The sequence below is a fragment of the Trematomus bernacchii genome, unplaced genomic scaffold, assembly GCF_902827165.1.
Source record: "Trematomus bernacchii unplaced genomic scaffold, fTreBer1.1, whole genome shotgun sequence".
In the NCBI taxonomy this organism is placed as follows: Eukaryota; Metazoa; Chordata; class Actinopteri; order Perciformes; family Nototheniidae; genus Trematomus; species Trematomus bernacchii.
This window is the reverse complement of record NW_022987739.1, coordinates 2,927,184-2,948,392: the sequence shown is the minus strand read 5'-3', so window position 1 is coordinate 2,948,392 and position 21,209 is coordinate 2,927,184. Positions and strand designations below refer to the sequence as shown.

The 21,209-nt window shown below is 39.6% G+C and overlaps 1 protein-coding gene across 2 annotated transcripts; it reads right to left on the bottom strand.

Moving 5' to 3' along the window:
• Positions 1 to 612: 612 nt before the first annotated feature.
• elovl1b (ELOVL fatty acid elongase 1b) lies at positions 613 to 19,632 on the bottom strand. Of its 2 annotated transcripts, XM_034146370.1 has the most exons (9): positions 19,531 to 19,632; positions 10,617 to 10,700; positions 5,967 to 6,072; positions 4,699 to 4,889; positions 4,267 to 4,347; positions 4,118 to 4,174; positions 3,922 to 4,027; positions 2,511 to 2,647; positions 613 to 1,425 (listed from the first exon to the last, which is right to left on the bottom strand). In XM_034146370.1, the coding sequence occupies exons 3-9, from the start codon at positions 6,034 to 6,036 to the stop codon at positions 1,132 to 1,134; spliced, it is 936 nt and encodes a 311-aa protein (XP_034002261.1). In that variant the 5' UTR covers positions 6,037 to 6,072; positions 10,617 to 10,700; positions 19,531 to 19,632; the 3' UTR covers positions 613 to 1,131. The 2 variants fall into 2 exon arrangements, with proteins under 2 accessions (XP_034002261.1, XP_034002262.1); XM_034146371.1 differs by lacking the exon at positions 10,617 to 10,700 and having other exon boundaries at positions 19,531 to 19,622.
• Positions 19,633 to 21,209: the final 1,577 nt, after the last annotated feature.

Here is a 21,209-nt window from a genome sequence, read left to right as displayed (position 1 = left end):
CTGATGAACCAGCTGTTGAGATGTGTTGGTGTAGATCTGGATGTGATGCTTTCTCTCTGCCTCTTACTATACATCTTTTCTCTAAAGAAGAATGGGGCTCTTGTTTACCTCCCACTCTCTTCGCATTATTGGGATGGCTGAGACAAGAGGCCCAAGCAAATAACACAAATACTTTTCTTCTTTGTTGCAACACAATGTCAGAGTCTTCCCCCAACGCTCTGACAACCGAGTTACACATAGAGTAAGTAAGTAGCTTTCTGCAAGATAATCATCGTTAGAGCCAGTATTTAGATTTTATAAGAAAGGCCACCTTTAAGTTATTCAGTTATATAAGCCTTGTCAAGAAGAAAGAATACCCAAGTTGTTTGTTATTTTATTTGAATTTTGCTTATTTATTTGTTTTGAATATTGCAAAGGCGTCTTTTATTTTTGAGCAAACACATCGCTTAATACCATCCAAACCATCGGAGGCCAAGCAACTCTTCAAACTGTAAGTAACACACATATAAAGGAAGAAAACGAGTTAAAACATGTCCGTTTAAGGCGTCTAGTGGCTTGTAGATAAACAAGGAAGGAAGCCACTACAATCATTCAAAAACAATGTGTACAAGATAATTTAAAATTGTATTTATTGGCATTTAAATTTTAAATACACAATATAACATTTAGAAAGTCTAAAGCATACCAATACAATTAGTTGGATTTTTGTGCTGTAAAACTATTTACAAAAAGTATTTTCAAGTCTGATAGAAACTGTACAGTCATCTGTCCACAGGGGGGGTCAGGACAATGTGAGGGTCAGAAAAGTGGTGAAGGCAAGAGAGGTGCGAGGCCACCAGTGTGATCCTGAACTAAGAGGTTGTTGCAACATCAGTGAAGATAACATTTGGATGATAAAACATCTTCTCTTCATACATTTTATTCCATAAATGGTTTCCAGACTATAAAACATCAAACAAAAAGGAACCACCCAAAATGTTGGACCCCAACTGTGGAAATCATTGACCATGTCACTTCCCCTTTTGTTGCACATGAAACTAAACACAGGAAAAGAAACAGCCAAACTATCTTTGGAATCCGTAGTAGGTTTAACAGGTTAACATGGTCATACTTTGGAGGGTTTTCCTTCTCCTAGGCCTTCTTCATCTTGTGACTGCTGCCGTTCTCCTGCCGGTTCGAGCCGCTGATGCCGTTCTCGTGGTGTTTTCCGTTGGCGTGGACAGCGGTGCCGTTCATGCTCTGCTTAACGTCTTGTTTTGGCAACCGCTTACCCTTCACGTAAGCCTGGATCCAGAAGTTGGAGAAGAGCACGAAGAAGAAGGTGCCGTACATCCAGATGAGGTGGAGGATCATGGGGAACTGGTAGTCACAGCTGTCCATGAAGTAATACTGAGTAGCGTGGAGAGACACCAGGACAAACTGGGTCTATGGGAAGAAATCAGGAGTCAGCCAAACATTCACTTTGGGAAAACGTCAGCCAAACATTAACTTTAGGAAAATGTTGAGCCATTTGTCTCGCTGCCTTTGGAGCAGAGACTTTAACTTGGCAGGTATTGAGAAGACACTGAGCAATTCTTAAAACAAATCTATTCAAGCTACATCATCCTTATCCTAGAAGCCTACAAGTAAATGTTAAAGGTCCCATGTCATGGCTATTTCCACTGATCATAATTCCATTGAGGTATACTAGAATAGATTTATATTGTGCAATTTTCCAAACTCACATTGGTTTCTCATGCAGCATCTCTGTAAACTACGTGTATTCACTGAATTTCACTCTCTGCCTTTAACGGCTCGTTGTAGCTCCAATAGCTCCAGCCCCCACCCTCCCTGTGAGCACAGTGTGCTCTGATTGGTCGGGACATTGTGAATCGCGCTGAGCTCCGTGGAGGTGTTGTTTCCTTGTTTAGGATACATAGCGAAACACAGCCAAACTCATCCTGAGCACACACAAAGTCACAGCCGAAGTAAAAACAATAAGTGTGGCTTGATATTGAGTAAGAAAAAGGTTGATAAACGCTGTGAGAATGGGTCTGCAGAGAGAATTTTGCCGGGATCCCAACTGTCTGTTATCAGCCTGCAGCCAGGGAGGAGAAATCAGGAGAGCTGCCTGTGTGTGAGGAAGTCCGTGGATTGGTCAATTTGGACCAATCAGCGGGGGCTTAACGTAACGGCTCCGCGGACGTAACGTAACGGCTCCACGGATTGGTCCATTTCGTTCCGGGTACGGCTTGACATCATGCCATACCCGGAACGAAATGGAAGAATCAAATGGACAATGACGTATCTCCAACGAGGCGTTTTGAAGAGGTATTTTCTGTGTTAGAGTTTTACTCGCTACAGGGTGTACTTTAAGGGTTTGTGACTGCACACCGATTACATGCATAAAAACCTTCATAACACACAAGGGGACGGGTAATAACCGGAAAAGCATGACATGGGCCCTTTAAATTAAGCAACATTAATGATGAAGCAAACACAGGAAAGTGCAGACTGCAGGGTGTACGTACCAGCTGAATGGCGGTCATGTATTTCTTCCACCACAAAAACTTCTGGAAGCGAGGTCCAGCAGCAGCAAGGCCGTAGTAGAAATACATGATGATGTGGACGGAGGAATTCACCATGGCATGAAAAGATCCCATTCCACCTGGGGAATCATCACAAACAGCATTCAGACGAAGAACAGTGTAGCTAGAGAACTGCTGATTAAAAACAATCTGGACTCTACAGTACATTCCTGAGTTTTCTTTCAAGGTCAGACACCAAAACTGAACTCATCACTTAAAAAAAGGGTAGCTTGGATAAGGTTTCTTTTAGCTCTCACAATGAGTAGGATTTTCTTATGAAATAGTAACGTTTGTCATAAGAAAAGTCTTAATAATGTCATACTGTAGTATTTCGCAGAAAGTCAAAGTATAGTCTGGTACAAGAAGTCATAAAAGGATTCTTTAGGGTTGGCACAATGAGTTGGATTTTCCCAAATGAAAAACAATGCATAGACTCATACAGAAATAATCCCTGTCAATCATCACTCATGACCCACTATAAGTATGTGTTTTGTCTGTATTGGCAGAGACCCTGCCCTTTGAATAGTATGAAAAAAAGAATTAAGTCAAGTATGATTTGGTACAATAAAATCATAGAATGGTAGGTACCGAAAAAGTTACAAAAAGTCTAAGTATATATAGTTTGTCACAAAAACATAACGAGTAGGAATTTTTCGAAACACTACAAATCTGTGGAGTGTTTGTATCTGCAGAGGCCCTGTCCATCTGTAATGTATGTCATAAAGGGTAACAAAAATATCTTAGAATAGTACATCATGGTATCTTAAACAAGGCACAATGAGTAGGGAAAAAAGTGCATAGACTCATATTAAAATGTATGTGGTGTGTCTGTTTTTGCATGGACCCTCTCCACCAAATTAAATGCATAAAAGTAACAAGAAAATAGAAGTAGGACTATATATACACAGAGAGAGAGAGAGAGAGAGAGAGAGAGAGAGAGAGAGAGAGAGAGAGAGAGAGAGAGAGAGAGAGAGAGAGAGAGAGAGAGAGAGAGAGAGAGAGAGAGAGAGAAAATGGTATTGGTCATAAGAGAAGACCTAAAAAGTAAAAATAAAGCAAATCATGAAAACTTTAAAGCATAGTATGTCACAAGAAAGTCATACATATGTCAAAATAAAGTATGACAAAATATATACAAGTGATAATATCACAAGGAAGTCTTTTGTTTACAAAGAACAATTCACACAGCCTTCTCAGTGTGTCTTTAACGAGACAAGAGCAGAAACCGAATGGAGACAGTGTTGCTGATTGTCAGGATGAAGTAATGGTGCTATTACCCCCACCTGTTATTTCAACTCCATTAATCATTTCCAAACCCTTTGTCAAAGTCAAGATGTGGTAAATGTGTACCCACCAGGAGCGTAGACAATCCCCCACCACCAGGTCCAGGGCATGAAGGAGTGGTGGAAGATGTGCAGGAAGGTCACTTGGCCGTCTTTTTTCCTCAACACGAAGAAAAGCTGATCGAAACAGGGTATTGATTAGTCAAAGCCAATCAATGGTGACCGAAACTTCACAATAAGGCGGTCGAGTAAAAAGACTGAACTCACTGTGTCCATGAGCTCAATAATCTTAGAGAACCAGAACAGCCAGGCCACTCGGACCATCTAGAGAGGAGAATAAACACTTAGTTAAATTATTATCATTTCACATCAAATGTATTAATGAAGTATCAACTGAGTATTCAGAAGGGACTTACTCGAAGTGCTTCAGGACTGTCAGACGTATCGACTGGGTCGCATCGCCAGGTATACGTGGAGGTCCAACCAGACATAAGGAACTAAAAAACAAGACAATTTATTTATTTAATTTGCTTTCCTAGCTAAGAACAACAAAAGAAGATCCTTACAGATATGAACAACCAGCACAGTCCCCGGCAGAACACTGTTGTGTGACTTATTGGCAATATATACAATGTTTAAGTATAATATTGTTAGTACTGGCATTTGTTCACTATTTGTATATATTCAATAACTTTTAAAAGGCTGCTGTACCACTTTGCTGTAACAATTTACATCTCGATTTTGATATAAATTCAACCAATATTAAACAATTTCCTATCAGACCACTGTGCTGTGTGTAATTGCAACATGTCTTCAAATGTAGGAGACTTCAAGCAATAGTGTCTTACTTCGTAGACGATTAATATCGACAGTGCCACTAGCGAGAAGTTGTACACTATCATGGCTTCCTTTAGCTGGAAGGGCTTTCGATTGGCCATCATGCGAGGTCCGAGGTACATCACAAAGAAGAGGTAACACAGCAGGATAGCAGACATTGCAATGGGATTCTGCATCAGCGGATATTTCTGAATTCGTGGATCTAGAGGAAGAAAAATAGACGAAATGTCAGATAACAGACATCAAGGGCATCTGCACATTTTTTAAGTACACATTTTATGACTTTTAAGACATTTTTAAGACCTTTAAAAAGGAAAAAATAATACCAATACAAAAGAATCGATGAACTAGACAACAGTATAAACTGTTACTGAGTTCTATTGCATTTGAATAACGGGAAATATTCAGTGCACATTACCCAACATGACTGCCCCAGATACAATAGGCGCGTTCACACCAAGTATTTTGCCGTACTTAGTGCCGGCACTCAGAGCCCCGGCACTTATTACCCCAGGGCATTTAGTACAGATCGCGTTCACACCGGAGTACTTTTCCCTGAGGGAAGATTACGCAAATGAGCCGCTGACGTCACTTCTTCTTCTTCTGCTTTGGGTTTACTGGCAGGCCGCAAACAACTTCACGGCGTATACTGCCACCCGGAGTCCCCGGCCGGAAGTCCCCAGAGTTGGGGACTGGCTTCAGTAGAAGCTGCTGGGACTCCCAGCAGCTTCTACTGAAGCCTTCCGAGTAAATCGCCAGAACGCCGACACCTCCTCATCTCCACCGCTCCCATGTTTTATTTTATGTTGCCATAAGTTATTCTCTCTCCGTTGGTGCACTGGGCGAATGCTAATGCTAATAATGCTAATGCCGGGATAATAAAATGGCGGCTCTACAAAACATTTCAGAGTTGTACGGGGCGTGGTTTGCAATTCGCCCAGCCAATCAGAACTGGGGCACTTTTTCCCCCAGGAAAGTACCATCTCTCAGCAGGCACTAAAAATGGGGGTAAAAGTTCCCGAGATTAAGTGCTCTTTTTGGTGTGAACGCGACATAAGGGGTACTAACGGAACTAAACGCGAAAAGTACGGTGAAAAGTACTCCGGTGTGAACGCGGCTAATGTAATACCTCCCCTCCTAAAATTCCAGACCTTTTTAGACATTTTTAGACCTTGAATATCAAAAAATAAATGTAAGACTTTTAAGACTTTTTAAGGATCCGCGGGGACCCTGAGACATAAAAAGGGATCTTTTGTATTTAGTCGGGTGACTCACTTACCAGCTCCAGCCAAGAGGAAGTCGTAGATGTCCACGGCATGAGAGCCCAACTCTTGAAGCTGTCGAAGCATCTTTGCCGTCTTGTGGTGTTGTTGTTACCCAATTATCTGCAAAAAAACACACCAAGAAGCTTATTGTTAATTGTATATTGTTAAACAAGCCAAACACAGCGGCAATGCTTCCTCCTCTCCCATGGAAGTCATTACAATATTGAAATCTCATCTCAAGTTTTTCAAAATCACGGCATAGACGTGGAGATATTAGGCTAGTCAACAACATGCTCCTATGTGCTGTATCTATGTAAAACAACTTTGTTAGGCGAGATTGTGTTTTGGACTGGAATCCTTACTTGAATTGTACCGTATTTAGTTTGTCAATGTGCCTACAAAACCCACATAAAAACACTTGTAAGCCTTTGTGACACTGCCTTCAGATTCTCTCCCTTATAAATGTTTCTTCAGATTTGTAATTAACCTCATCATGTTTTACATCGAGGTCAATGAACTGTTATCATATCCTTTCCTTGTTGGAATCTTATGCTTTATAAAAGTGGTGACATGTCCTGGATAGTGAAATGTCCAGGTATACAGTAGGTATTCCCCTTCAATAATGAATTACAGAAATGGTAAACAAAAATAAAAATCAAGTCTTATTGTCTGGCTCTTTGAGATCGACAGGCCTTGCCAGTAAGAAAAACATGTCGGCAGTCATTTTACCACCAGCACAGTTTTTCTGTTATAAAGACAATGTGATGATGACTGACGACAGTTTAGGATTTCGTGCTGATACCTGCCTTCTCAGTTTGTAAGAGCACGTCCCAGCAGAAATAAATCAAGACCTGCCGAGCGAGCAAACAGTAGATGAGCTGGAAAAACTCACAGTATACTGCCAACAACTTTACCAAAACATGTACAGTCAGTAAATGAAAAGCCAAGAGTTTCACACGCTCAACCATACATGCTGACTCAGAAACGCAATGTTTTTTTTTTTAATATATAATCAAAAACTACAATGAGCCTATCAGATTTCAACAACAACTAGGAACAGTCCAAATTGGTAGGGGTCGCTCGATCTCCCCTCAAAATAGCAGTAGATTTGCCCAGTCTGACAGGAAGCGCTGCGAGGGGAAGCCACAACAGAGGCCCATACAGTAACTAATGATATTTTAAATTAAAAAATCCCTATGACTATCGGGTGGTTTGGCTTTTAATGGATCGGCCAGTCGAGAATCATCCCCCGTCCTTTTGAGGTCTTCCTGTCAAAAACCTGAGACCAATGAATGGCAACAAGAAATATTTTTGACCCAATTCCCGATTCAGCAGAACTGAAAATTCAATAACAGAGAAGCTCATTTATCGGCAAACAAACACTCCTTACGCAAATCCCAGGATGCTTTGCTCCAACGTGGCCTCATATCAGAGAGGAGGTGCTAAAAGGAACAAGGAGGGCATCCCTTATCCCACAGGAAGGCGGCACCTAACTTGCTATCTGTGTGCAAGGGTCACGCCGAAAAGTGAGAATCAACAAACACACTGCTCTCCTCAAATGAACCCAGCTGGGAGCAAACAAAGGACATTTCCTGAACACTGCAGAATCGCGACATCCAAGTTCCCTAAAACCAAAACGTGTTGCTTCTCGTTATGTAACAATCACATTTATTAGAGAACTGCCACAGCACACTGTTCAACTACAAGTACAGTATGTGCTCACATGGATGCTGCTATGTTTTTTTCTTAGACCTGCATATTTTTCTGTTGATGCAGGCTCACCATATCAAGTGTAAAGTGTGAAGCATATTCACAAAGTTAAGAACAAGCAGGGTGTGGTCTCCTCCCTCACCAACCTATTGTTGTACAATCTACAAAGCTCTGAGTTTTCACTGCCTTGGGCCTAAAGAACAGTCCGCCTTAAACCAATATCATTAGCAGCTAATAGCTAAAGCTGTGGAAGGGAAGGGAGCAGGGCTCACAAAGCTGCAGCTCAGGTAAACAGCAACAGAAGATACAGCATAATAAAACATTTGAGGTGTAATCTAATGAGCTTGTTGTATGTAGAGGAATGCTATTTCGCAATTGTTTTGTTATCTTTTTTAAATGTTGTGCACTGTGGCCAAGGTAAAACGCTGAACAGCACACATCTACAGTGTAAACAGATTATATATTACAAACTGGAATTTATTTTGTAGATACCATCCTGCAGTTGGTTCAATTGTTAACCACGAGTCAATGTCAACATTACAGCACAGTATCTTTCTGGTCGATCTTCTCAAACATTAGTTTTTACTAGAGATGTCCCGATCCGATCACGTGATCGGGGATCGGAGCCGATCACGTGATTTTCAAAAGATCGGAATCGGGAGAAAAAAAAAATCGGGGATCGGGAATTTATTTTAATTTTTTTAATTATTTTATTTAATTTAATGTTACAAAACAAAAATGACCATGTTCACGTCTTAAAGTCATCCTGAGGCCTTAGTTTTGGTTTAAAATTACACATCATGTATGTGTTGCTTCTTTTGGGCTTGTTTTCAAAGACCTGGTTGCTTATTTCTCTCAAATCTGGCAACAGAGTGGGCAGGGCGCAGTGTCTAATAGTAGCAGTAAGCTAACGAGAGGCTACGTTCAGCTGGTGCCTCGGGAGTCGGGAGTTTGGAAGTATTATAAAATTGAAAGCGAAGGCAGTGTAACAGCCAGATGCAATGTTTGCAAGGCGGAGGTTCCGCGTGGTGGAAAGAACAGAGCTACGTTCAACACGACCAATCTAATACGCCACCTGAGAAACAAACACCAACAAGACGAGTACACAGCGGCCACTCAGGTAACGGCACTGAAACAACCAACACTTTCAGAGACTTTTAAAAGGAAAGAGAAACTGCCCCAGAACAGTGAAAAGGCCAAAAAAACAACAGCCAAGATAGCTGAATTCATCGCGTTGGATGACCAGCCGTTATCTGTTACCTTTTTTTTCTCTTAATGCATTGCATAAAGATCGGATCGGGAAAAATCGGTATCGGCAGATTGTCAAAATCAAATGATCGGAATCGGATCGGGAGCAAAAAAAAGGTGATCGGGACATCCCTAGTTTTTACCGGTGACTTAACTTCCTAACGCCCAAACTTTAACTGGAGTTTTGTCGCCTTGCAGTCCCCAGCGTTATCACCCACCGTGCAAATGACGGTTTGTTAGACAGATGTATGACATTTCAGAAAACTCTTACATATAACGCTGTGGTTGATTTTGTACCAACGATGAAGCGTTTGGGCAGGCGCATCACTTTTCAACAAAGGTACCCTCATGTCTTTGTAGACTCTGTCTTGTTCTGAGGAAAAATGCTGAACAGTTAAATCAAGCAGACGACTCTCTGGTCAGGTAAGTGGCGATGTTAGGATCAATTCAACAAAGTAACTTTAAATGGTGCACTGGCAGATTCACCGCATCACATGGCATTCATTTGAGTTCATAATCTGTATTTTTGCTATAGAAATGCAAGTTCTTAAAGCCAATATTCTCTTTAAATGGTGTTGGTAATGCATTGAATTTGAATAGTTAAGTGTAGATTTGTTTACTTGAGAAAACTAAATTTGTTTTGTTGGCACCAAAAGCCACTTTTTTTCAAATGAAATGATGGCGTGGACACTGTCGCAGTGCACAGGATTAAGATTAAGATATTTAGGATTTGCTTTTTGAATGCTGGTTATCTAAATCTCTGTTTTCATGTTCAAACTACTGTATGAACATGCAACATGTGATTCATTAGATACTTGTTTTTGAGAATACGGACTAATCATGAACTGATTTAAGTCAGGTGATTGGTCTCATGATCATGAACACAGGGGGGAAAAAGACACTCATTTCTTTGTATTCCAAGTCCAAGAAGAAGATTGAAGTTTGTAAAACATGGAAATGAAGCCCTTTTATTCCAGCACTGTGAAACCACACAACTTTACAAGAACAACCAGCAGAATAAACTGATCAACTGAATGTTGTTTATTTGTTTTAGCAATATTAAAAGTCTTTCCACAAGAGGACAGCAACTTCCTCACAACTGTGAGACGGGTCCACAAAGTGTCTGCTGTTTTATTCCCATGACAGAGGGAAGCAATTTAGCTGCAGACACATGACCACTTAGACACCGTCCTTCAGGCGATGACCTTTAGGCAATGACTTTTGTCCTCTTTCACGAGGAATGTTCAGAAGTTACAGCCCACAGCTACACCAGTGTTGTCTTGTGACCAAACTAAAACAAAAGTGGTTTTAAAAGTAAAAACCCAGTGTTAATATCTTATTATCTCCCACTACAAAAACCACCAGTTCAATATTAGGCAGCCTTGGCTCCAAAGTGGCTGGTTAGCATCTCCAAAACAGATACAACAAGCGGAAAGGGAGGGGGAAACATTTCCTATGAGAACCATGTCAATGAATCATAGGGATGGAAAAGGAGAGTTCACGAGGTTTGAGTTAATGATGAACCAAAAGGAAATTCAGGAGCCCATTAGTCAAACACTGTAAAGTGTCCGCAATAAAAAGGACATATTAACCAGAACAGATCCTCAAACACAGAACAGAAATCATCCCCGATTAAGAAAACAACAACCCTGGAGCATGTCGGCACACAAGTTACTTCACCTTCTATGAAACGTATCGCAACTTACCTTGTTGAGACTAGGTTTCCCCCTTCAATCATCAAAATCCAATATGGATTGCTCTTCCACAGGACGGCAAAGCCTCTCCCTGAACTGTGAGGGCGAGCCGGCAGGCAGCAGGGCGGCAGCAGCAAAGAGAGAAAACAGCAGAGCAGGGACAGATACAGAGAGAGAAACAGAGAGAGAGAGGGGGAGAGAGAGAGAGAGAGAGAGAGAGAGAGAGAGAGAGAGAGAGAGAGAGAGAGAGAGAGAGAGAGAGAGACGGGGGTTAGGGTATGAGAAACTGACAAAGTGTGACTGGTACAGCAGTCTTCCGAATCCCCACCCTCCCTGACTCACACTGGATGAATAACTAGCTCACAGAAGGAGAGGGAGGGCGAGAGAGAGAGTTTGTGAGCGAGCGAGCGCATACACAGAGTACAACTGGGGTCAGAATGAGACGGCCCCTACATAAACCTACACTACAAAAAACCTAGAAATAAAAATGCCTCTGTGTGACCACCGCCCTGAATTAATCATGTCAACCCTACACACACCCTCCTGTCCACACCCCCTTCTACTGAAACACACATAAAAGCACACACGACTGTCGAGTGGCGCTGTCAGTTTTTGCACAGGGGTGGGCTGATAATATTATTCACAGGCAGTGGGCGAGAAATCAGAGGAGACTCTGTTATCATGAAGGGAGCCATTGTTACGCCTTTATTGGCTCTCTACCCGACCTACACCCATAAAACAAAACTAGCTTCCATGTCTCTCTCTGTGCTCGGAGACAATACATGTCCTGAAAAAGGAGTAAATGCATGCCTTTCCATTTTGCAATTTTGTTGTGCATGCTTGATTGCTACAAGTTTATTTTAAAACTAAGCGTACATTTATAGTTTACTGGCATCCCATAGAACAATCTCCAGAAGAAAAATCGAATACATTTAAGCTAGGTAGCGCCATAAACGGTCATAAGATGTTTGCTCAGGGTTGGATGGTAAAACTAATGGCAGACCAGATGATTGCTACAAAGAGCAGACATGACTCATATAATAATACTTAAAATCCTTCTTAATGTGTTTTGTAAGAAGGTGTTGCCTTTCTTGAAAAGGGAATCACCTACGCTGATCTCACTGCTATTCCTAGTCGCTCCGAGGAGAAACACAACATAGCAGCGAGTTAAACATTTAGAGTTTCTGATATCAAGTCACACACTGCAGTCAATCTAGGAGGCAGCTCTTGCAGACTTATACAGAAGGCTTATAAGTCAAATGTAAAAACCATAAGAACTCTAGTCTCAGAGTATTTTAATGGTATTGAAAAGATGAAAATGCTAAATATCTAAATAATTTAAAAAGTGTTTTGTCTGATGGATTTTTTGTGTGGAAACTTGTTGAACTCCAACGTTTAAATTGCAGTCATCTGAAAGTGCTGCATAAGAGCTTGTGCCACTGTTAATGACCTCTTAGTGTTAAACTGTTTCTGATCCACTTGACTGGTTCTACCTGTGCCGTACCGGGGGGTGATGGAGGCACAGCAGTGCACTTTAACCCCTCCTACAAATAGCAAAACACCTGACAACTATAGATAAACTTGTCTTCAATAAAGTTATTAAATAAATCACAAAATGAACTTCAATAGAACAGTGAGGGTAATCAGATTACTAGTCCCCCTTGTGACTGTTGGATGCATTTGCCAAATGCTTTGTCAATGTTTCCAAAGTATTGAAATGGTACCAAAAATTGATATTATCAAAAATGTCAGTATTGTGACAAAACTATACAATTTTGACTGTATTTTTCATGTTGTAAAAAAACAACACATAACCATGAAGTAAAATATACTAAAATTCATTGGACTTGACAGTTGTTATAAACAAGCCCTGCATACACACACACACTCACAATATGTAAACAGATGTTAAAAATAGGATATAATCACTGACATAGAACAAGCTATAGCACTAGGGAGAAAAAAGAATTACTGAATGTGGATTTCAGTGTGTTTGACATACGACTGCCAAAGCTTCATTCTAAACGATTGATAATCTTGAATTAGAACAGCAAAATCCCAAAGAATAATCTGTTTCCTTGGAAAGTGTACAGCAGGAATGTGTGTGTGTGTCAGCAGCATTACAGCACTGAGCAGAGGTCTCCCTGAGTTTCCATCAGCGTGTCACACGGCGGTGTGAGGAGTCTAACCGTTCTGCCAAAGCACAAATCTCAGGTCAATTTATGCAATGTGAACAACTCTAATAGTTGTATACATGGAAAACATGACACATTATTACAAAAATGGCAGAACAAAGTTATGATTGATGAGGTATACCAAGTTTTAGTGGTTTTGTTCTGGATAGCAACAATGTGGACAGAAGATGTTGTTTTTGTCCGGTTATTTAAATGTTTATTATTGTCTTTTTCTGTGCTCATAACGTTTAAACAAGTCAGCAGAAAGGATTGAATGGCAGCAATTTGTAGGTTGAGTGAATGCCAAGTTGAAAGGATATAATCAGTGATAGTTGAATAGTGTAACAAAAAAACAACATCAATTCCTAAACGTCCAGCTGGATCACAACCTCTCTCAAGGTAAAACAAATGCATTAGTCAGCGTGCACTTCCTGCACACCATGGACAGCATGCCAGCTGGGAGTCAGGTGACCTGCCTCCAAATATGCTTGACATATTGTATATCAAAAGATAACGGGCTACAACTCAATCTATTCCAGCATCATTCTGCTGCGTTGTCACCTAAAAACCACACTAATTCCAAATGTGACTGGCTCATTTGTAGATATGACATATTTGCAGAATAGCTATAAAGGTATACAGCAATATGCAATGAGGATGATCAAGTAAACTAGCCTTATGTCAAATAAATAAGTCAAAGTCAAGTTTATTGTCAATCTCAAAATATGTTTGTATACACAAATAAGTGCCAATCTAGGAAATCAAATGCAAACTGCTCCGCACCATGCAGAACAGAGAGCTGCCATTTTAACGACAAACTTGAAGTTAACCAACCTAAAAAGACAACGGCTTCTTATCCCCCCTTCACAGGAATGTTTCTGAACGTGTCTTGACACCGCGTGTTTACACCAGGGTGGGGTCTGTGTTTAGGTGGGAGAGGGCGAGCATAAGCAGTCCACCTGCAGGTATTCGGACAATGCCGGCCATTTAAAAACAGGTCTTGTTCTCTTCACGCCCCTCCCCCCTCCTTTCAACGACTCAGATTTCTGGAACTTCCCACAGACAACAATAGTGCATCGCAACCTTACAAATGACATTTTCACAATAAAGTGAACGAGGGCAAAGCACTTTGTTGTTCAGATTAGTAATAATTTAACAGCTAAACCACATGATCCAATCCATTTGAGTAAAAGCTAATGTAATGGCTGTAAAGTGTTTGCAAAAGTCCCTCATTGCACAAGAAAACTGTTCAAACACAACTATGGAAACTACTCTGAGTAAAAAGGTGTTCTGCAAACTGTGAAAGTGACAAGACACTGTGTCATTTTACTGCTGACCTTTGGTTCTCTTTCACATCAATACATTTAAAAAAACATGTTAGATCTTCTTTATCGAGATTGAACTCAAGCTCAAATTCTATAATATTGATTAAAACAATGAAAAGAGAAAAGATGCAAGATGAACCCAATAGCACAAAAGGAGGCAATACTCAAGAGTGTGTGAAAATCTACAAGTTCTGACTTGAGCTCAGAGCAAGATATCTTGTTTGGTAATCTGAGAGGAATTTCCAAACAAACCTTTCATCACAGGGAAAATCTTAAGGAGGACCCCAACACCCCCGTCTCTCCTAAAACAACCAACAACCTTAAATCTTGAGACTAAATGTAAATGGCTTAAAGAACTTTGATACATTAACAAACTGTCTTCATGTCAAAATCAATAGTTAGATTTCTATTTAGTAAAAATAGTTTAGCACCTTAATTGAAAAAGATTACTCCAACAATTAGAAAAGCAAGTATTCAGACAAGTAAACTCTTTTACTTCATCAACTATTTGAATGTTACAAATCAATCGGCAATATGCCAGCCTGTTGGTTACTGGTTTTTCTATCTGTGCTACAGTACTAAATTCAATTTGAGCTTTGTCTAATTGTATCATCATCCCACTTAAACATCCAGTAACCACGTGAATTGATTGGATCCTTTTCCCCCTTTGAAGGGTTTTCTTGCTGACGCAATGGTGCGTCCTTGTGTGCGTCACGAGAGACAAAGCTAACACTCATTGACAAAACAACTCCAATTGATGGCTGAGGCAAGTGTAAAACGGGCCGGGTTACCAGGTTGAGAATCGTGAGCATGCAAGTCATAATTACGACTGGAATGACACTCTTCATGTCCGTCTAGAATACCTAAGATGCCGCAGCTACGGCATCATAGTATGACACGAAACATGCACATGTGCTAAAGCTGTAGTAAATAAACAACTGGGACTTTCCGATATGCGTAATATAACAGAAAGAAAGATGAAACAATATGGAGTTGTGCCAACATCCCCTAAACAGTAATATGTTTTTTAAATGTGTATTTTTGTTTATTTTTACAAGCTGACCTTTGGTCTAATTTTCCAATAAAATGATGACGCAGCTGTTTTACATAACACTCTCTATGAAATCTCTTCAAGGCTAAGCATAAAGAAGGACAACGATTGATGAAACCAAAAACAAACCTAAACTTGTTGCCACTTTGCCAGGCATGCTGGTCAAAACACAGCCGTAATCAGAGCCAAGGGCATCGTGCCATTTAGAAAAACAACAACAACTAGTATTAAACTAAACTTGTGCTTAACTACTAAGCCTAACTTCTCTTGTTTTTTTTATTTGATGAAATGTTGGGATTTGACTCTCTTGGACTTAAAATCACACTGTACATTTTAATATTCCATCTGTCACATACTTATGTATATATAATAACTTGCTGTATATCTTGTTATTGCTAATTTGCAAATTCAACATGTATATTTTCTACTTTCTTGTTTATTTATTTTAATTTGTATTGTACAATGCCATGTCTTTTTATGCTGCTGCAACACAAACATTTCCAAAATTGGGATCAATATCCCATCATCATTAGCCTGAATGCACGCTGAATGTTATGCAAGTTCTACACAGGAAGAAACACCTCAAACCTCAAAGCATGAATTTCTAACAGTTTCCTCAAACATAAGCAAGGAAGACGTACTCTATTGTTCAGTGATCAAACATTAACCTCTCACTGTCATTTGGAGCATGTAGCATCACTTAAAACTGTTTCAATCCATTAACATGGGAGGAAAATGCATTTACTAGAGTCCTCTTATGGCGCATTTCCACTACAGCGCGGAGCACGGTTTAAGAGGGCTGTGACGTCAGCGGCCCGTCTTTGGTTGCGTTTCCACTTGGCCTAGTACCGGCCGGCGGGTCCTAATTCACAGTTTTTCTGGCCTCATAAAATCGTGGGTCTAGGGCCAGAGACAACGAGGCTGAGTCGGGCTGAGTATGCTAAACTAGAGAGAGCATCGCTGGCAAGGGGGCTACAACTACAACAAGATGGACATATTTGACCGTGATTTAATTGTAATACACGTTTCAAAATGATGCCGAAGTAACAACATACTGATACCGGTTAGTAAAAACCATGAATTAATGCTTTGACAAGTCTGCAGACAGACGGCAGGCGAAAAACCTTTTAAAATGCGTGTTTTCTAAATGGAGATTGGCTAAGCTAACGCAGTATATGCTCCGACCGTCCACACTCACAACAACGGCCTATACAGACATAAATAAAGCAGCGACTGTATTCGCCATGACACAGGCAGTCTGTGGTTTGTACTTGTTTAACTTTTGTCTAGTTTCTGAACAGATATGAGGAGCTGTGAGCTCTGAGTGCTAACAGCTGTGTTGTTTTTCTGGGGTTCTCATTGAAGATGACGTCACGGCTCCGCCTACACTGCGTTACTATAGATACTACCCCAGTTCCTAAACTGTAATGGAAATGCGCCATAAAGTGAGCCAGTCCTAACGAGGCCTAGCCATACCGAGCGGGGCCGAGCGAGGCCGTGTAGTGGAAACGCGCCATAATAGCCTAAATTTGAGAAACTGACTTATTTAAAAGGATTATCAACGCATAAAGCCAAAATGGGCCAAGCTAACTGACAAAATTCATTTAAGTTTGCATTTATGTATCAGCAGTTTGTAAATGGGCCAGTTTATGCAGGTCCCTACCATTATACTAAAAACTATGTAAATACACTGAGGCCATAAACTGTCACATATCCCAAGGTCATAAACCGCCACTTTTTCTGGAACACCATCATGCTTTGTGCTTCAGTGAACTGAAGTCACAGAGAGGTGACAAGGAGCCCTTTAACACCAAACCAGTTGGGAATATTTGTAGAGGAAAATGTGCATGACTGACATGTTCCACTACCTACTGTAGCAATGAACTTTAGCTGCTCAGTGACCTAACAGGAGGACACTTCAGTATAAAGACTGCTGCATAAACCACAACACACTGCAAACAGTTCCCATGTCTTTTCCCCTCACTGGAACTAAATGAGTCCTTTGGAGAAGGTGTTGACATTGGAAGCTGATGGAGTGATAACAACATGCAAAAGTTGGAGCGTTAACAGTCACAATGCTGCTGCAGTGTTTACATTGCTATCAGTGGGTGGGTACACCTGGGCTGGTTGACCTTGAGCCTCTTTGTCTCCATCCCACTGTAACTGCAGTACTACTTTCTGGTGTAGTATAATCCTACAATTTCAGTATTCTTGTATTGTATAAAGGAGGTGTGGTTGTAATTGGTTCTGTCTTTCTCCCAGGCATGACTCATGCTGTAGCATCCAGTAATCTGGACTGCTCAGAAAATGATCAGAGTAATTATCAAGAAACGTTATCTTTACATAATGATAGTAGATAACAATGTTCATATTTACTTTATGGCTGCAATGATAAGTCAATTGACAGAAACATAATGAGCAACTACTTTGATAATAGATTCATCTTTAAAGTTCTATTTCATGTGCTTTAAATGTTTCGTGCCTCTTGTATATTGAGATGTCCTGCTTTTCACTGTTTTATATCATATTAAATGTAATATCTAAAACATGACATTTAATACATCACCTGGGACTTTAAGAAACTGGGATGGACAGTTTTCACTATTTTTTGACATAGATCAATTGCAAGATGATTCAAAATCACATTGCCAAAGGTTTAATACTAGGGAAGACTGGGGACACTCATACTGTGTATATGTATGTATGAGTATATATATATATATATATACCCTCCTGCCACAAATAAAACAGCAGACATGTGCATGCGTTGCTGTATTTATTGAAAATAGTATTTTTGGAGGTATAAAAGTAATTATTGCTCATGAAGTGTAGTTTTGTGATACTGTCCTGTTGACTTATAAGTGACATTGGAAGCATGTGATAAAATATGTGTGTGTAGCGAGCACATGGTGTGACGTCACGGCTGACATAGTGGGGATGGTGGCAACACGTTGTGACCTTTATATATACAGTCTATGGTTGTGACCATAGCTAATGAGCCATGTCATGATAGACCACCACACAACAGCATTTTACATGTTTTTAAGTAGTAGTTTTTGCGGTGATTTAAAGAATATTTTTAACCCACATACAAGTTTATATTTGTCTTGAAACTGCAAAAGTGATTGTGAGGTAAATAATGAGTAGTTCAACCAAAATCACCCAAAGCCCAAGGTCAGCGTTCATATCGACTACTTTAACGAAAATCAGATATCAAACAGATGCAGGTTTGTACAATAAATAATGCTATTTAAATATTGTATAAATAAATGCAACTATAATATTATTGTACAACAATACCCATTTTAAGAATACTATGCTCATTGAGACCAAAATTGAAAATAGTGAAATAAAGAGTATTATATTAATACTAGAGAGAATATCAGAGTATATTACCGTACATGATGCGTCTGATTTTTTTCCCTTCAAATGTATATTGTGAACAATCTGTAATATAGATTAATCTTTAAATGGTATGGGTAAATAGCACACATATGTACGTTTAATATATAAAAAAAAGAGTCGTTATAGAGCAAAAAGTCTATAAGTAACTAAGCAAAATGAAAAACGTCTTGCAGCTGTCCCCAGTCTCCCCCTACTATTAGCCGTTGACATACTGCTGCTTGGTGGTAGATGCTAACCGCGTTAATCGTAGCCTAGCAAACAACTCCATGCTACCAAAACCTTTCAAACACACCTAAGAAAAGATCAAACACCTGTCTTAAAACATACTCTAATCTATGCCTTTAGGATAATACATTAGTCACAACTGAAGCTACTAAAAGCAGGACACTATGGTGCAAGAAAGTGAACCGTTAGAAACAGTTATAATGTTTTGCTAGCAGGTACATCTCACTTCTGATCGACAACCTACCTGTTAAACACATCAATGTCTTCTCTGTATCTCCTAATCTATGTTTGACAGAGACAATCTATGCAAATAGGTTATTTACTGCCTTCAAAGTGTAGGGGAACAATAGCCCGGCTGTCAATGAGGTCTTTGTCCGCAGCACAGGTGCAACTGATGAGAAGCGGGCTGCAAACAGGACGATACCATTATTACCCAAAATTACTAGTTAAAATATTGTGTGCAAATGTAACATTTGACCACACAATGGAGACACATTTGGGCGCCACAGAAGAAATAAAGCCGGATGTGACTCTCTTTAAACTTTAATCCGCTAAAAAAATCTGAATTTACAGCACATACAAAAGGTTTTTAATCTACATCAAGATAACCAAAACATTTCACCAATTTGAATGAATTTAACTTTACGACGTAACGGAAATTGGCACCGTGCAGAAACAAAAAAACCTACGTATTTTACTCCTATCTGTGTTAATGAATAATAAAACAGTGTTATAAAAGTACTCACTTGCAATAAAGGTGCGGGAAAGTGTCGAAGGTAGTGTATGAAGTGAGCTCTGCTTCCTCTTCCCTTCCGTTTAAACCTTCCTCTCTGCACTCACTTGATGGAGCTAGAAAAAGGTGGAGTCATCTGAACTGAGAGCTGGTCGCCTAATAAGGACGTAACCAAGTGACTGTATCAAATGTCAATCATTACCAATATATCCATGAAGAAACAAGTTGTTATATATTTTTATCACCCTCTTTATTTGAGAATGGTTTGGTCTGATGTTGAATGGACAAACAATCCAACAAAAATATTTGTGTTTACTTAAAATGTCACACACTTTTACCTTCACTTTTCAATATGGCACCACTATTAAATATAACCACATTTGTATTTGACAAATACTTTACTTAAAATCTGACTTTTGAGTATTTTTTACTAATTCATTTATTATTTTGGTTGCTTTTGTTTCACTCTGTATGTGAACATGTGTATCCCTGATGTCAACGTTGTATGTGTATGTATGATGTGCTTATGTTTTCTTGAATAAGAAACGAATTCTGAAAATCATCTCCAATATAAAATCAATCATTTGCATCTTCAGTCTAACAGGTTCAGCTTTGACTTTACAGCTGATGCTTATTCAGACCAATATAAGTGTTAATTATGCTGCTTCTGATAAGGGCCTGTTTGGTATATAAAATGGATAATATACACTCCATTTTTGGTCTACAGCAAAGAGGCAGGACAAACATATATATACCCAAACAATCATTTAAATCAATGTATATATTCTTAATATTTGCGAAAAATAATACACTAAAAGCACACGAAAGATATCTTCCTTAACCTTGTATTTCTTTTTACAGCCTTTATCTTCCACTGTATAACAACGAGATGATTTATACCAAACGGTTATTCAGGCTTTGAATCGATAAATGACATAATATGATCCCCAATAAAGATGAAGATATGCTTGTGCGTGTCTGTCAAACAGCACCGACAAGATGTTTCACATTTGACACAGTGTAAACTCTGCTCAGTCAACTTGACATTTTGTTAAATATTATCTAATGAGGTAAAGTGATCACACACTCACTACCCTTTCAAATGAGATGCAAACTCAAATAATGTTGATGAAGTTCTCCTGAGGCGGAGTTATAATAAATACACAAAGATATAACAGAGAGAATGGAGGATCTGTATTGAGTCTGTAGCATCAGACACCTGCTTTGCCTGCGTGATCATAAATCATCCAGCTGTATGGTGGTAAACTCTCCTCCTTTAAGCGCTAGCCTCTCTTTTACACTACCTGAGGCCTGTTGGATGAATGTTAAACCTGATGAACAACTTAACCATTAGTTATCTGTTTGAACAGTTAAATAATGGCAGATTACAGAACAAAAATGTCTCTTTGTGGTAACCAAAACAAAAGTGAAATTAACAGTAAAATGCTTGGAATGTGTCAAGTTTTGTCTACCTAAAATATATTTGTGTCTTATTTTTTGCTTTGTTTTACCTCAAATGAGCACTGATTATGAAAACATATATTAACAGTTGGATATAAAGGTGTATCCCAGATCTACAGCTACAACTGTTTCACTAAACGTGCTGGCAGGATGCTTTTTGAGTCGCAATCAAAAGTGACAAAATAAGCCTGACTGGTTGCACTTCCTCCTTTTGCACATCTTCAGGCAATT